We start from the raw sequence: 18433 nt of genomic DNA, 5'->3' as shown, positions 1-18433 counted from the left end.
CATTAATGTCGCTCTACACAATTGTGGTGTGGTGAGGTGTGTGTGTGGGGGGGGGGGGGAGATAACCAACTCAGTGAACATAGCGTTTATAGATGACTGTTCTAAACATACATATATATTACACAAATATATATTACAGAAATAGATTTAAATAAGTAGCAGTGGTATTATGTCAATATTTGTTTACAGAGGGGTCCATGGGGGAGGGGGGTTGTAACTGTTTCATATAATTTGTAATCGTAATCACTATCGCCCAAACTGTAAGAATACTACTACTTCATCGTGATGACGTTTTTGACCTTGTCAAAATTTCCCCACCACTACGCAGTTTGCTCATCAGTAAATTTAAATAGAGGTGCCACATCAGTTGTATTTGTTTCTGTATTGTATTTTTTTAAAATTAATCATACGATTCAAACTGTATATATAAAGTAATTATGTGTGAAGTTTTATGTATAACATTTTCTAATTCAATTATTCGTAAGCAAATACATTATACAGTTGCCTTAAACTTAACACCTCTCTTGCCAAGCGGTACTACAATAGAGGTTTTTTAAACATTGCAATGCATCGTAATGGTTATTTTTAGAATGGCAAACTGATGCAGCTGTTAATACGTGTTGTAAACGTAGACACTACTAGACTAGTACAATAATGCTTTATTGCTGCATGAAAAGAAGTCTTGTGATTTACATAGATGTGCCGACCAAAAATATTTTTTAACAAATTGTTTAAAACTTTGAGTTTAAAAAGTTTCCAAAAAGGCGCCACTTTGCTGAAAATGGCCAGAGGGGGAGCGGCCGCTCCCCCTGCTCCCCCCCTGCGTACGCTACTGCCTAGCACCCAAACCAAAAGCTGGAAATTTTTCGTCAGTCTTATTGATGGTATTATCATGAACATGATTTATTTCAGACATTTTTCTCGGGGAGGGGGGGGGGGGCACTTGAAACTCCTTATCACCGGGTATGAGCTCATTTTGATTTACTTGGTCGAATCTGGAGGACATTTAACGATTTGGATGGAGGGTGGTTTTATAAAGTGGTGGGTGATGGGTGGTTTTATAAAGTTGTGGGTGATGGGTGGTTTTATAAAGTTGTGGGTGATGGGTGGTTTTATAAAGCGGTGGGTGATGGGTGGTTTTATAAAGTTGTGGGTGATGGGTGGTTTTATAAAGTGGTGGGTGATGGGTGGTTTTATAAAGTTGTGGGTGATGGGTGGTTTTGTAAAGTGGTGGGTGATGGGTGGTTTTGTAAAGTGGTGGGTGATGGGTGGTTTTATAAAGTTGTGGGTGATGGGTGGTTTTATAAAGTTGTGGGTGATGGGTGGTTTTATAAAGTGGTGGGTGATGGGTGGTTTTATAAAGTGGTGGGTGATGGGTGGTTTTATAAAGTGGTGGGTGATGGGTGGTTTTATAAAGTGGTGGGTGATGGGTGGTTTTATAAAGTTGTGGGTGATGGGTGGTTTTATAAAGTGGTGGGTGATGGGTGGTTTTATAAAGTGGTGGGTGATGGGTGGTTTTGTAAAGTGGTGGGTGATGGGTGGTTTTATAAAGTGGTGGGTGATGGGTGGTTTTGTAAAGTGGTGGGTGATGGGTGGTTTTATAAAGTGGTGGGTGATGGGTGGTTTTATAAAGTGGTGGGTGATGGGTGGTTTTGTAAGGTGGTAGGTTGTTAGTGGAAAGTAGCTTTAGAAGCTGGTAGGTCGTGTGTGGAGGGTGGCTTTATAAAATGGTGTGTGCGGGTGGCTTTACAAGATGGTGGGTTAGGGAGGGGTGGCTTTATATCGTGGTTGGTTATTGTCGGAGAGTGGCTTTATAAAATGATGTGTGGAGGGTGGCTTTACAAGATGGTGGGTTAGGGAGGGGTGGCTTTATATCGTGGTTGGTTATTGTCGGAGAGTGGCTTTATAAATTAAAATGATGTGTGGAGGGTGGCTTTACAAGATGGCGGGTTAGGGAGGTGTAGCTTTATATAGTGGTTGGTTATTGTCGGAGAGTGCCTTTATAAATTAAAATGATGTGTGGAGGGTAGCTTTATAAGATGGTGGCTTTATAAGATGGTGGGTTAGGGAGGTGTGGCTTTATATAGTGGTTGGTTATTGTCGGAGAGTGGCTTTATAAAATGATGTGTGGAGGGTGGCTTTATAAGATGTTGGGTTAGGGAGGTGTGGCTTTATATAGTGGTTGGTTATTGTCGGAGAGTGCCTTTATAAATTAAAATGATGTGTGGAGGGTAGCTTTATAAGATGGTGGCTTTATAAGATGGTGGGTTAGGGAGGTGTGGCTTTATATAGTGGTTGGTTATTGTCGGAGAGTGGCTTTATAAAATGATGTGTGGAGGGTGGCTTTATAAGATGTTGGGTTAGGGAGGTGTGGCTTTATATAGTGGTTGGTTATTGTCGGAGAGTGGCTTTATAAATTAAAATGATGTGTGGAGGGTGGCTTTATAAGATGTTGAGTTAGGGAGGTGTGGCTTTATATAGTGGTTGGTTATTGTCGGAGAGTGGCTTTATAAATTAAAATGATGTGTGGAGGGTGGTTTTATAAGATGTTGGGTTAGGGAGGTGTAGCTTTATATAGTGGTTGGTTATTGTCGGAGAGTGGCTTTATAAAATGATGTGTGGAGGGTGAATTGAGGGACAGCCGCCTCACCCGCCCTCCTTGCTAGACCTCTCTTGAAACCGTTACAGGCGATTTTTTCTTCAGGTGGGGTTGGCTGGTAGAGTAGTTTTTTTTTCGACTTTGCGGTAGGGGGTATAGAGTGAATTTAGAAACAAATGTCTAACCCTTAAGTAATTTGAATTTTGTGACGTCATTTCTGTCAGTCGTGTTGTTTTCTGTTACGACAAATGATGAGTGGGGATGGTGGGTGATAAAAAACAACAATTAGCCTAAATTACGTGACTACTAATGCAACTCAACCTTAAACTATTTGGCCGACCGTCAATATTTGATCATAGATGGATCATCTAGCAAAAATGATTGACCCGCCCTTGCCCCTTTTTAGTAAGTTGATTCATTCTATAATTCGTTATTAATTATTAAAATTAAGGATATCGAAATGGTACAAAGTCAAGATGACAAATCGTGGTTTTAAAGAAAATTATGTAAACACGGTTATCTTCTCTTGTTTTCCTAGGGACCGCTACTCTGTTTCAGTCTTTTACACTACACACAGTGAGTTAGTGAACAAATTTCTTTACAAAAGATCAGAATTAGAAGTAAAATTAGATTTTAAAACCCTTTTATTTGATAATGGCTTTGATTATTTGATATGTTTTGGTAAGTTTAATTACTTGATATATTTATAATTCATCTTTAACCTTTATGTAGTTTAATGATTAATGTAGAGTCTTGGTCTTGAGTCAAAAATTATTTTCTTCGACACCAGTCACCAAGTCAAACAACACAAAACAAACATGTTTAATTTTATTTTTTATGTCATTTTTATGATCATTTTACTATTTTTACAAACTAAGCATAAAACACTAAAAAAAACTAAAACAAACAAAACTCCATTAACTCACATTCACAACCACTGTGACAACACTACAGTAAAAATGTAAAAACAAGTTTTAACAAGCATCAAATTTAAGATTAGGTATGAAAGTATTGAAAGTATGGGTAAAACTCCATCTTAGCGTACTTTATTTGCCACTTCACATTCACCACCAGTTGAGCGTATTTTATTATTAATACAACCAAAACACACAAACACGTTAGAAAAACACTAGGATTAGATCTAGATATAGAGTCTAGAGTCTCAAGATCTACTTTTTTTGATGAATGTGGTTTGTAATTAGAAAAGGTATAAAAAAAAACATAAAAAGCATTAGGACAGTTCCAATTGAATAGCGTGAAAAAAATCCCTACATGGTCGACTGTGAGTTCACGTTGACTTTAATTATCAGCATACGTCTTGAACATACATAGATCTACATAGTCATAGCATATTCAATATTCCAAATTTGGATTTTTCTAAAATTTTGACAAAAGTAAGTTATCAAAAATGAAAACAAAAATTCATAAAGAAATAAGCCCAATGTTTTCCTAACGTTTTTGTGTGATTCGGTTGTGTTTATAATAAAATATGCCCAACTGTTTTTGTGTGTTTCGGTTGTGTTTATAATAAAATACGCCCAACTGGAGTTGAACATGAAGCTGGAAATAAAATACACTAAAATGGAGTTTTACCAAAAGAATGATTTGTGTAGCAGAGTTTCTTCCAGGCATCTCTTCGGGGGGTGGGGGGTGGTGGCATAGCCCCCCTCCCCGAACGTAATAGAATTTATATAGAAAACATACTTTTACCAGTGTTGTTCTCTCCTCCCCCCCCCCCCCCGGAGAAAAAAAGTCTGGAAGAATCACTGGTATATAGATCTAGTACTATGTCGTATGTTGACACTGACAGTTGAGTGTTATGATGTAGACTACACATGTACATTATGCTGTCATGTACATACATAGATTTAGACTAGACTAGATTTAGTAATCCAGATCTATGACTATGGGAGACTTTTGGACTTGTACCTAGATCTAGGTCCTTTGACTCACAGTTTCACACATGCTGAGCATTTGAAGTTTGAAGCTTGCGTGCCTGTGCATTGGATATTGAAATTGGGAAAACTGGAATGTCCCAATAAGAATAAGATATAAGAAAAAGTTCAATCTAGAAAGAAGTTACTTAATACTTAGGCCTATAAATACATTCAATATGCTATACATTTTGTACATTCATTTGGTTCATAAGTATTTTTTTAAACATGTGATTTGATTTTAACAAGCTTTTATTCATTTAACAACACTACTCAAATTTTCTTCAAGTTATTTTTCCATTTGCACGTCTACTTTTTTAAAAAATTGTACATAGGCCTAGAATCTATAGGCCTATAAAATAAACTACATTAGGCCTGATTTTATTATTTTAGATTTTTCTGGTATTAATAAAATATGAAATTAAAATTGCTGTTACTATTCTTCCTTTAAGTCAAGTAATTAGCATAAGACACTCTCAAACACTAGTTTCCATATGGGAGGAGGGAGAGGGCGACGGTAAAGTGGAATTTGTTTTGTTTGACTTGGGGAAAATTTATTTTGTCAGTATAAAAATGACATGACACAATGTTAAATTAAATCAAATAATAAGTAAAAGCTCATATAACAATATTTACAATACCAGTTGTCCTTATTTAGCTAAAGAGTAAGATACATTTCAGTCTAAGTGAAAACAAGATTTAGCAAGCCCGGTAGTGTTTTGGTTCATCAAAGAGATAACTATAAAATAAACAAAGCATAAACATAAAACAGGTGTAGACATGTGTGATAACACCTGTTTGTTAGCAAAAGTAGTATGTGTTATGTAAGGTGTAAGAATATTTGTGTTGCTATATAATTTGCATGCTTTAAAAATTAATGTTTTTGAACTTTTTTAAATGGAGTGTTTGGAAAGTTTATAGTTTTAATGTTTCATTGCTGTATTTGATGAGGGATAATAGATGATTTGTATTTATCTACACCTTAATGTGTATATATATAGATTCTATCTCTGGTTAAGGGATAGAACCTTGACAATATTTGACACAAGTCCAGTTCACAGGCCCTACGTGTAGAAATAGTTATTTAACATTGTCTGTTTTGTGTTTTTTAATTACTGATGATAAATTATTTTCTATGAACAGGGTACAGTGTTTGAATTCGGTATAAAAATGGATTATTCAGAAAAGCTTGAAGATGAAATTTTTGATGCTATTTGTGGTGACTTGGGCCTAGGAGAGAGCACAAGAAGTAGCTGTTATTTAAATTTTGAGAATGTTAAGCATGGCCACAACAGTAATGTATATTCACACCCTGACAGTAAGGGCCAATATGGTTCTTTAGAACAGCAATCAAATTCTAAAACATTTAACATGCAGCACAGCCACACACTACAGGATACTGGTCAGAGAAATGGGACAAACACGCAGCTTAATGTAAGTTCTGAAGATTTTCCAAGCTATGCTGATGTGCCTTATGGGACTTCACTTAGGCAACAAAAACTACTTTATGAAGTTCAAATAGAGAAACTCCGTAAACAGTTTGCTGCAAGCCAAAATGAAGATTCTATTAAAAATTCAAAATCAAATAAAGGTGAGGGCAATATTGTTGTTGTTACAGACAGATCACTTGTTACCTAAGTTAATTTAGTTCATTGAAAGAGGTTTTACAATGCTTATGCATTTATGATTTTATCACAAGTTACTTTGTTTGCTGGAATATTTTTTGTTTTGTTTCAGATTCCAAGAATAAAAATTCATTTAAAATGAGTGGCAAGGAAATAGAGATGAAACTGAATGTTGCTCTACAAGTAAGCATTACTCTGATCTCATCTTTAGTATCTTCTTTAACTTCTTAATTTACAGTTTACTCCTATCTCTTTCAAGTATTAAATGATCGCATGATTTTTTTTAAAAATTGAGTTCCATAAATAGATTAAAAATGTTCATTGCCAAAATTACTCCAAGAACTGTTGCTGACAACAGATTTGATTAAAAACATGTTTCTGTAATTGTTTATGATATATCAGTCATTGTGTTGGATGCACTGTAATGCTCATTACATCCCATTCATTATCTGGTAATCATCCTGAAAGTGTTCCATGTGTCATTTGTTGGTAGATCTTTTTAGGTTTACATTATATCTATTTTATTCTTTTTTTTTCTTTTCGATATAATATTTTTAGTAAGTGTCTAATGATTAAATTAAATATATATATAGGCCTATATGTGTGTATATATATATATATATATATATATATATATATATATATATATATGTATATATATATATATATATATATATATATATATATATATATATATATATATATATATATATATATATGTATATGTATATATATATATATGTATGTATGTGTGTATATATGTATGTGTGTATATATATATATATATATATATCTTAATATATAAAAGCCTATGTGCGCACTTCTCTTTCTCTGTTCGCAACATTTTTTAGATGATGTAATCAGTATGTTCAGCGATATATGGAGAACTTAAATATATAGACTTTTGTTGAAAATAGTATGTTGGATGTTTTAAATGTATAAACTAAATTTTATTTAAAGAAGGAAAATAAAAAGAAAAGCATATTCAAATGTACAAACACATGTTTAATCATGCAACCGGAAAAGTGTTTATAGTTGTGCCGAGAATGCATAAAACAATGATGTCACATGTTTAAACTACGGAAAATGCACAAAACTAATGGCATCATCTTCCAATTTTAGAATATGAAGAAATGAAGTATTTCATTCAAATTTGGTTTAGATCTATAGATCTACTTATCAAGACAGACGCTTTGAAATGTATACAATTTTCTCGGCCAAAAGTAATACAAATTTCTTTTAAAAAGCTACATTACCATTGAACAGCAGGGTCTTTAACTGAATCATTTAAGTCTCTTAATCAGTGTGTGCATGGTGTTGTGTTGACTAATATGTATATAATTTGGTTTTTCTAATAGGTATTGGTAGCCTATGTTATTTTAAACGTGTCAGATTTTTAGCTATTTAGTTATTTCTTTGCTCTGTCACTAATATGTGTAGTAATGCACATTGCACTTTGACCAATAACTAATTTTATAAAATATTTGTCTCAAACAAGTATAACATTAAAATATGTAGGCCTATAATACACATGTAACTGGTACTGACAGCTGGTATATATATATATATATATAAGGTTTGGCTAGGCTGCAAATAGTAGTAACTATATTATCTATATTATATAGTTAATTGTTTTAACTGCTATAACCAAGATGTAAGTAATTCTAGACAGATGTTGTCAACATAAAATTGGGCTTAAGCTAAGTTCAATAAATAAATTCATCGACTCTGATCTATGTCTTAAAAGTAATCTATCCAAGAACAGATGTGATACTAGTTGTATAATACTTCTCATTCTCAGTGAGGTCACATTATTAGATGCATTTATTTATTGTGATTATAGAGCACTAATTTTAGATAGGAGAAATTAATTAAATAAGATACATTTTCCTAATAATGTTTCAATGGTTGAACTAATCATACATATGGTCACCTTCTTCTTAGATCATTTTTATTTCAAAATCCCATTTTTTATTCAGGCACCTTTTTAGATCATCATACTTATTTTAGTATTATATTTCCCTTTCAGGCACCCTTTTTAAGACAATCATTATTTCATCATCCTATCTCCCATTTTGGTACCTGCAGTTTAGATTATCTAAATCATCATTCATTTATTTATTAAACTAATACCTAATTTTTATTATCATTTTAAAGCTTTCTTTTGTATCATATTTCATTAACTAATCATGTTCTTGAGTATTCAACAATTTTTCAAATTTTAAAAATTGTATTTAGAATTTAGGAAGCATACCCTACTTCAATTATCTCTAGCTACAAGCTAACCCTGAGTGAAATAGACCCCAACAAGTATAGATTAATTTAGGGGTAAACTAAAAACACACACACTCACACACACAGCCAACACATACATTATTTCAATTTTATACATTTTATAAATGAATATTAGGTTATTATAGTTTTGAATTCATTTGTTTGAATTTCTTTGACCTTAAAAAAACAACAAGATAAGCACACAGTGGGCAAGCAGCTTAGGTATACTCATAGTAAATTTTTCTAGTAAATATCCATCTATCTCTTCCTGCATTATTGATTGACCTACATAGGGTTTGTGTGTAGGATTTGCTAACACCAGTGTGGTATAGAGCTGAATTACTATATAATAACCAAGCTTTCACTGCTTATCAAAACAAGCTTTAAAGCTCACACTCAGTATTATGTTACTAATGTAATGAGCTGAGTTTTTGTAAGTTGAATGTTTCATCTTTTAAAACCTTCTGGTAGATGAAATTTTACATATTTAGTTCTTATGATTTCAAAGTTTCTTCTGTGTGTAGATTGCTAGCCATTACCTAAAAATGCTTTTTTTAATTCAAAAACTTATTTTTTATTATTATGTACAATTCTACTTTACATTTGGAAAAAAATAAACTTTTTTATTTATAGTTAGTTGATTATTCTGTTCATATCGTAAGTAAATAAATAATAGCTGATTGTTGAATACAATGCATAGTATTTATCCATACTTTACTATAAGTAAATCAACTGTGTTAAATATAGTATGCCTATAGATATTGCCTGGGAGAATAGACATATGGTGAAAACAAATCTTTTTGTCACTTGAAATGAGATAAAAAGACTTCAGACACAATTGTTCAGTTGTAGGTGAAATAATATTTTGAACAGTTGCATAAAACATTCTAATTGTTTACAGCTTTGAAAGTATTCATCTGTATTTTAAAAACTTTTGGATAAAGCTTTCTAATTTAATTTACTGGAATATGTAAGGTCTTGTAAAATGAGTGCATGGCTATTAAACACATTGTTACTATGCAAAACAGACACAGACATCAAGAGCTGCTGGTGTGCTCCTGAACTGAAAATTAATGTAGTTTTGCACAGATGTTGTTAAATAGGCTTTGAGTGTTCAGTACAGTGTATGGTGGTAGTGTGGATAGATGTCTGGATCAAGTGTAGAAAGTTTTAAGTCAGTTATTTTGTTAAGTTAGCCATTTCTGCTGGTAGTGTAGATATATCCCTGGATCAAGTATAGAAAGTTTTAAGTCAGTTATTGTGTTCAGTTAGTAATTTCTGCTGGTATTGTGGATATATCCCATCAAGTATAGAAAGTTTTAAGTCAGTTATTGTGTTCAGTTAGTAATTTCTGCTGGTATTGTGGATATATCCCATCAAGTATAGAAAGTTTTAAGTCAGTTATTGTGTTCAGTTATTAATTTCTGCTGGTAGTGTAGATATATCCCTGGATCAAGTGTAGAAAGTTTTAAGTCAGTTATTGTATTCAGTTTAGCAGTGTCTACTGGTAGTTTAGATAAGTCTCTGGTTCAGATATATATTGAGTCCTAAATTACCTGTTGCCTTGTATCATGCTGCCATACTTTTGTAGTAGAACTTATTTTTTCTTCTAAGAAATAGTGGGTTTTTTCAGTGTGAATTTTATGTTTATGAAGATTTTTATTTTTTTTACTTAGTTATACCATCTTTTTGTTGTAGGAAATGGATGAATTAAAAATAGAATTGGATGCCTGTCGTAAAAGACTTGATGCAAAATACAAAGCTGTGGCTATACTCAAGCAGCAGGTACAGCTAGATTTTTTTTTAAAAAACATTGATTTTACAAGAATAAACTTTTTAAAGTCTTGTATATTAACAATACACCAGTATTTTATTTACATGAAACAAAATAATCATTTACAAATGCTTTTTTTATACTCCATTTTAAAATATGAACACATTATGATACTTAACATTATTTAACACTATTAATTTTTATTTAAAACTATTCATTATAAAGGCAGAACTAGCAGATACAGAATTAAAAAATACGGAAAGGAAAGCTACTGAAACAAGCAGGAAACTAGAACAGGTCTGTACATCGCAACCATTTTAACTTCAACCAAGCCTCAAATATTTAATTAATTTTTTTTAATAGAAATAAGGTTTGTTTGAGTGTATTTTTCTTTAAAAATGTCATTTAATGTCTAAAAAAATCTAAACAGAATAAAATTTAAAAAGCTCCCCAAGTTTAAATATTGATTTCCTTTTTTTTTTGTTTTAGCATGATTTAGACCAGCATGTTTCAACTGTTAGTAATAATTTTATACTAATTTCCCATTTTCTTTGGCATCATACATCTTTTACTGTTCAACTACTATTTGATGTTTACTTTATTCTTACTGCTTCAGTAGTGCGATGAAAATATCTTTAAACATCCGTTTGATTTTAAAACAAACTTTTACAATTATTACATTTTATGTTTACTAATTGTTAGGAATAGGTCCTAACAATTAACTTTATTTTGGAAAAGAATTCCATCTAGCTTTTTTATTTCTTCATTTTATTTTTAAAAAATGTATTCAGTAAACAGTGAATATTTTACAATTTAATGAGGTAGTTTATAATCTAAAATCAATTAATTTTCATTAATTTATAAAGATTGTCTTGAACATAAAATTACAATTGAATTACAATTATATCTAAGCAACTGTATTAATAGATGTAATTATTTTTAACCCTTCCTAAACTTAAAATTGTTTGAGAAAAGTGGCAAATATGTATATAATATTCTTACGTTAGACTAGAAATATATTAAAATTAAAAAGGTCGAATATAACACAAACACTCCTTTCATTTGAGTGATTAACATAACCAATGACTTTTGGATATAGCAGATATGTATTTTCTTTTGTTTAGTTGTTATTACTTTTTGCATGATGAAATTTCACTGCATGTTGTAGGAATTGAGTAAGCTGCAGTTTGAATTGGAATGGCGTGAATCTTCATTCATAGATAGCCAACAAACCTGGGCTGAAAGATTTGATAGGTAAGATCTTTGGCTACATTCATTTTGTATTCATTTTTTTTTAATAGTTGGGAAATTTTCAAAATGATGAAATTTTTAATGTTGAAATTATATTTTTTTAAAACAGAAAATAAATTGAATGTTTAGTTAGTTCCTTTTGTTTTATAGAGAATAATTGGATTGATATATTGCTCAACCATAATTTAGAAAAGAGAAAATATTTTTTTGTAATTTTAGTTACATAAATAAAACACTAAATAAATTAATCAATTGGATGTTAACATAAGGAAATTTAAAAATTAAGTTTTCAATTACAATTTCTAGTTAATATTGTTTTCATTCTTAGTTGATTAGTAAAACCATTTCTGTTGGATTTGTTACATGTAGCTTAAAAACAGAGTAAAACACATTTTTGTTATATTAAAAAAAAGTTATAATTTTTTTTCTCTTTTCTTAGAAACACCAATTAAAAACATAGTAATGAAGGTGTGACAAAATATCTTTTAATCAAAATCATTCATATTTCATTGGCTAATTTGCTATTTTACAGTTTTAAAAAAAAACATAATTATTGTTTAAAATCTTTTTTTTTTTTTTTTTTGCAGTGGCCTATATTTTTTGTAAAAGAAGTTATCCAAAATATTTTGTTTGTTTTTATACATCATGCTATGTTTAAACGTAAACAATTTTTTTCATTTTGTAATAAGGATTGCTATTAAGTACAGTCAAAGTGTAATAGCATATGCTTCTGTTTATCTGTGTTTACTAGTCATTACCTATCTCCAAGTGAACAGGTGTCAACCTGTTGTTGGTGTTAACTCATTGGCATCAGCTGGTAGAAACAATTACAAAATAGGGCATTGTTAGAATAGACAAAATATTCTCAATCAACTAGTCACGTTTTAAAAAACTTGTTTATCCATGAACATTTTATCCCTTTTATTAAAGAGGGAAATTCTGTTTAAATTTTTTTTTTCTTAATGCATTATTTTAAAAAATTATATTAAAATAGTTTTTCTTTTTAAAATAGGGTTATGTCCCATTTGTAATGTATTCATGAATGATAACTCATAGATATGTGCATCTTGAAAATCAGTAACATTGCATAGTATAAACAATATAATTATTTGCTTCTTGTTTGTTTGTTTTTGTGTGTGTATATAACAGACAAATCTGTAATTAACCCTGAGATATATTATTGAACTCCTAACCAAAATGAAAATGTCCCTATAAAGCTGTCCATTAGCCCAAAGAACCAGTACACAACATCTGACCAGCATGACCAATACCATTTGCAGATGACTTGTGTTATTTTGATCTGTTGCTATTGTTAACCAGATTTAGATTTCATTTGTTTTTATATAATGCATTTTGTTTTAGCACTACAGTTCACCTGTTAATTGATTATGTAGACACTATAAAGTTGTCACATCGAGGAATATGCTTTAAGCTTAGCAGAGTCTAAAATATGTTTATTTTGGTATACATTAGCTTTTGACCTTAAGCATCTGGTCATTTGTCGAAATCATTTTAAAAAAATGATTGAATGAAATTAATCTATTTTAAGAATTTTAATTTCTTCTAAAGCTTTAAATTATTAATAATGGACAAAATTAGCGCGAGGCTTTTAAAGAATCAAACAATAAAGAAATAACATACTTTTAGACTCTGCATATTTAGTGGGTTTTTCTCTCAACATTTTGATATTTGTTTTCTCTATAAAATTTGGTAAAACCATTAGCATGGTGATGGGATGAAAGCTTTGGTTGAGGCATTAGATGGTAGAACTGTGTCTCGGTTCTCAAGGGAGATGCTGGAACTTGAACTTGACAGGTAACGCAAGCTTCTTTCTTTCTATTGGTCAAACAATGCGCTGCAAGTTACTTTCTTTCTATTGGTGAAATAATGTGCTGCTAAAGTGTATATATTGTATGCATTTATTTATATTTTATAAAGACAAATATATTTTTTTTTGTAATGAGGGAAAGAAAAAACAGGAAATATTTATTAAACACATTCGCATTTTCTTTGCAAATTTAAAAAAAAATAAAGCATGATTTTTATTACATATTTTGTTATCTATTGATACTATTATTTATCTCTCAGATTTTATATTCACTTATCATATGTATTTTCATTGTACTTAATCATATTATTTATTTAGTAGTTTGCATTTGAATTATTTTCTGCATTAATGTTTGTTACTAGGGTTTGCCAAGAAAATGGGATTCTTATGTCAAAACTTGAAGCTAGGAATGAAGAGCTGAGAAAAGCAAATGCTCATAAAACTGGTTAGTTTAATAGTATTTATTAAATTATAATAAACTGATCAGGTTAATTTAATGGAATTTGGGTTTTTGTTTCTTTTTCTTTTAAAAAACCGTTATAAACTGTACAAATTAATGATCAATTATTTGTGTTAATGAAGTTTTAGTCAAGCAAGATATTAAAACTGTGTTTTTTAGTCTAGGTTAAGTTACATGTAAATATTTTGAAGGCTTCAATATGTTTATTGTTTTAGATCAAGTAGTGAGATTAATTTAAAATTTCAGTTTTATGAACCTTTGGTCCATATATTTATCAGTTTAAAATTTGTAATAATTTTTTTTTTTAACTCCAAAGTCCATCATGTTCTCATGATAATGTCAAAATCATTGAGATTAGTGAAGAGCTCATTTACTTGCTAAGTGCTTTTCTGTGGGATGCAGTATCCTCATCCAAACCATTTTTTGTGCTAAAAATTTAGTGTATCAAAATTAGGTAATCTTTTAGAATGAAGGCATTTTTTATTTGTAGATAGCATTTGCTAAACTTTATCATTACATTTTGTTATCTACTTGAAATGAAACTTCATTTATAAACTGCTTTGTAATAAGGAAGCTTCTTGAATCTGATAGTTACATCTCATTATGGTTTTGCTATTTTATTTGATATAATCTGACAGAGGCATAGCGAGGGGAGGGTGGGGAGGGACACCAAACAGGGTAGAAATTTTTTTATTAAAAGCTCATTCTAAGCTGGATTACTGAATCATCCACAGTTAAGGTTAAGGTCTGGCTTTCCAGACTTATTTCAATGTTTTCTAAATCAACTGTGTGACAACATAATATCAAGTGAACGTGATTAGAAAAAAGGGCCCTTACCATTAAAAAAATTGGGGGGGGGGGGGGCTTTTTCGCTCATGTGAATATCTATATATAAATGGTGGGGGCGGTGCACAAAAATAGTTCGCCCGGAGCCAGGGTGGGTCGCTACGCCTCTGTATTCTGATTATAAAATGTTATTCCTTATTTTAAAATAAACTTAACTAAGGTGATTACATTGTTTGAGTTAGAGTGCCAAGATTCATGTTTTGTTTTTAATTTATCTCGTAATAAAAAAAAAAATGTCTTTGATCTAGCTTGAAGTAAAAAATTCTTTTCGATCTATAAGCCCTAACCTTGTGTAAATAGTTGGGTTTTTTTTTCTTATAGCCCTTGCACGAGAAAGAGATGAGCTTCTTGCACTTCTTGATGTAACAGAGAGACAAAAATATGAGCAAGGAAAGAGCAAAGTTTCTGAGGATGACTACGGATCATTCTCATCCACTGAGGTAACTGCCCAATTCATCAGCTGTGTGGTTACAAAAATACAATGAACTATTTGTTTTAAAACAGACATGGTTTATTTTTAATTTTATTTAAAAAATATGTTGTTTGACAGCTGGCTGTTCTGGGGGCATGTAAGTGTCGTGTGTCCACTCCAGAGCCATGTGGTTGTGCACATGCTGCAGCTAATTTAAGGAAGGAAGTGGCAAAGCTTAGGGAGGAGGTAACTCTCAGTTCAAATTTATTAGTAATGTATTTATTACTATTACCTTGCATTGAACTAGCTCTGTGCATTGATCTATCTTTAATTAGTCAAAAAAAAAGGAGTAATAAATTAACAATTTAAATAAACTTAAAAATGAAAGAATTCTTTCAAGATTGGCCTTGTAGAATTTAGATCTGTGTTATAAAAAATGTGCATGTTGTCAGCTTGAGTGCAGCCACCAAAGGAGAGAAGAGACCAGTCTCACAGTGGATGCTTACAGAACAGCCTTTGAGGAGCAGCTTGCCAGGAACAAGAGCATGACAATGAGGCTGTCCCAGCTGGCAACTCTGTCATCACGCTCTGCCAAAGCCAAGGCTGCTATAAAATGGCTTATCCAAGTCCTAAATGATGGTACAATTTTTTTTCTTATTTTTAACACTATCTTTTTGTTAAATAAAAATATTTTGAGTCTACATTTTAAACAATGATATATGTGATAAGTCACTAAGATAAAACACTTTCTGCAGATGATTATTCCCCACCCAAACCTATTGAGACAGCTGTTGAAGCAGACAAAGGCCACATGTTGTCATCAATGAGTCTCCAAGAGCTGGTCACTTTACTTTCTGAAATGGTGTGTACTCATTCTAATGTGTATTTATTACCACTTATATTAGACAAAACTTGAGTGCAAAAAAATTCTTTTTGATTCTTGAAATCATTATATCCCTCTGCATATTGTACACAGATAATAATGTAGTATATCAGATAACCCAAAAATAGGAAAAAAAATTTTGCTTAATTAAACCATAAAATATTTTTTTGAAAACGTTTCCTAAGATCAATACCCCACAAATAATGTAACACTCCAAGTAACTAACACACCCACTCCCTATTTGATACCAGTTGGTACTTGAAAAAAATTTAGATTTAAAAAATTAATTATGGGAATATCATCAATTTAGAAAACATTCCATGGTGTATAGAGAAAGTATCCTGTCACATTGCTCCATACCACTCTAGCCTTATTATATACCTCACCTCCTTTTCTCCTCCCCAACCTTTTGGTGTTGTATTATAAATGTATGCTTTACACCGTTATTGCATTTTTATGATAAAACTTCTATCCCTATTTCTTAGGTGAGTGAGAAAAATGAGGCCTTAGCACATCAAAAATTGGCAGCTCAAGTACTTGCTAATAAACTTTTAAAGTATGAGAAAAAGGAGGGCAAAAAGTCTGACTCAGACAGCTCCACGGATGCCAGAGTTAAAAAGTCAGAAGGCAAACACAAGAAACAAACCCCAAACTACAAGTTAGATATCTACATTAAAGACAACTCAGTCAGTGATGCATATAATGATGTTTTTAAACTTGAAAGAAACTCCAATGTAGAAAGTAGTTCCTTTGAGGAGGACTACTTTTACGATCCCATAGAAAATAATATTGAAGAAGCAAATAGTTTAGGTCACACCAGTAATCATAAAAGTAATGAGTTAAAATGTACAGACTCACTGCAGTCTGTTAATATAGTTACAGCTGTAAATCTGAATAGAAATCATGAAACAGCTAACCACAGTGATCACGTTTCTCCTGGCTGCTGTGAGGATGCTTCACACACCTCCTCTAACCATGTTCCTGTTGCAGACCAGCTTAGTGGACAAGCTAGTAAATCAAATATTGAAGAGACAAATGGGGTAACAAGTCAAGAAAATATTTTCTCTCAAGCTTTAGATGAGTCTGATAGATCTGCAGCCTCCAATACTGAAGGAGCGACACAACAGTTGTCCAATAGTTAAATCCTGATAGACAAAATAGCCCAGTAGTTGAATCCTGATAGACAAGGCAATAGTCTTATAGTTGAACCTGATATTGAGATAAGGCTTTACTCCTATTATGATCCATTATAGTAAAACTGGCCAGTAGTCCAATAAGTGAAGCCTAGTAATAGTAAAACAGTTTTACTTTGATTTTTTTTTAATAAAGTTACTATTGATTCGTATAATGAACTGTGATAACATTATCTGTAAATAAATAGTTTCCAATGAAGTTATGAGTCTTTGAATAGTTAGATATACCAAAATGTGATTTTTTTGTTTTAAAAGTGTTAAACAAACTTTTAGACAGTTTTCTTTAATTACACAAGCATAATAAATATGTACATAATATAAGTAACTGTTGGCTAATAATATCTTTGACATTTTATAAAACAAATTGTGTATACAATTACATTAAATTGTTAACAATGTATTTTTATTACCTAAGGTAAATAATACAGCAAGTATTTTTTTTAATTGCAGTAGGGCCTACTGTCTTTTTTTAACTTTTTTTATGTTAACACATAGTGGAAATAGTTAAAAAAACGGTAGTAAAATATGCCAGTTAATATTGTTATAATAACATGTTTTTATTGAGGGCTCACTTTACTAGTAATATTTATTCAATGCATTATATTACTGTAAATAGATTCAGTATATAAAAGTTAACTCACATATCTCCACACTTTAACTTGTACTGGAAAATGATGGGAAGATCAAGATCTTTGCTTGGAACATTAGTCAATTAGCTTAAATTGTTAAGAAAAAAAACAAATTATGATTGAACAATGTTAACTTTTCATTATTAAGAAGTCTTTAAAAATTGAATTGGTTGGTTTGAAAATCTTCCAAAAGGTCTTGTGTTTCTATACTATTAAAATAATGGGTAACAATCATTTAAAATATTTATCTTGATTATGATGGTATTAAGCATATATTTATTCATTTTTAGTCCTATTTTATATCTAACATTTCATAATTGAATTATTTTATTGACTATAATGGATTTTTAACAATTGTAATTAATGCCTGGTGTGATTGTGGGAACCCTGTTTATCAATGTAAACAAAAGATCACTAAATTTGTGCCTTGTTCAGGAAAGATTTTTCCCTGCTAACCTTTGACTGGATCTCAACTGGTTGCCCATTTGTCCATATCACTTGTTGAATTTATTACTGTATCAGGTCAACACATCTCCCTTATAGGACAGTTTAGTCATGTGGTTCAGCACACATCTACACCCTGTACATCCATAAACTGAAGTTTATTTAAATCAAGTATGTTGGACATACCTGAATCCACATCTCTGATGGGTGTCTGGGCTAGGCTATGTTAGACTTACTTGAATCTTAAATGGGTGTCTGAAAGGGAAAGTAAAGTTTTCTAA

At 31.3% G+C, this 18433-nt stretch overlaps 1 protein-coding gene across 2 annotated transcripts; it reads left to right on the top strand.

Annotated features, from left to right (window-relative positions):
* The first annotated feature begins 3159 nt into the window (after nt 1-3159).
* On the top strand, nt 3160-17274 carry LOC131940691 (coiled-coil domain-containing protein 125). Of its 2 annotated transcripts, none has more exons than XM_059299433.1 (12): nt 3160-3280; nt 5677-6124; nt 6271-6341; nt 10131-10217; nt 10432-10503; nt 13181-13272; nt 13648-13730; nt 14913-15031; nt 15142-15249; nt 15456-15642; nt 15759-15865; nt 16372-17274. In XM_059299433.1, the coding sequence occupies exons 2-12, from the start codon at nt 5704-5706 to the stop codon at nt 17026-17028; spliced, it is 2004 nt and encodes a 667-aa protein (XP_059155416.1). In that variant the 5' UTR covers nt 3160-3280; nt 5677-5703; the 3' UTR covers nt 17029-17274. The 2 variants fall into 2 exon arrangements, with proteins under 2 accessions (XP_059155416.1, XP_059155418.1); XM_059299435.1 differs by lacking the exon at nt 13181-13272 and adding an exon at nt 11375-11460.
* Nucleotides 17275-18433: the final 1159 nt, after the last annotated feature.

The sequence above is a fragment of the Physella acuta genome, unplaced genomic scaffold (assembly GCF_028476545.2).
Source record: "Physella acuta isolate Inbredline_101_S28 unplaced genomic scaffold, ASM2847654v3 ptg000325l, whole genome shotgun sequence".
Taxonomy (NCBI): Eukaryota; Metazoa; Mollusca; class Gastropoda; family Physidae; genus Physella; species Physella acuta.
The sequence above is the reverse complement of the archived record's forward strand: the minus strand, read 5'-3'. Positions and strand labels throughout refer to the sequence as shown.

Coding starts and splice junctions, on each gene's coding strand:
- LOC131940691 (XM_059299433.1), top strand. CDS start 5,704: ATGGATTATTCAGAAAAGCTTGAAGATGAAATTTTTGATGCTATTTGT. Junction 10,218..10,431: donor TGGCTATACTCAAGCAGCAG/GTACAGCTAGAT, acceptor TTCATTATAAAG/GCAGAACTAGCAGATACAGA. Junction 13,273..13,647: donor CTGGAACTTGAACTTGACAG/GTAACGCAAGCT, acceptor GTTTGTTACTAG/GGTTTGCCAAGAAAATGGGA.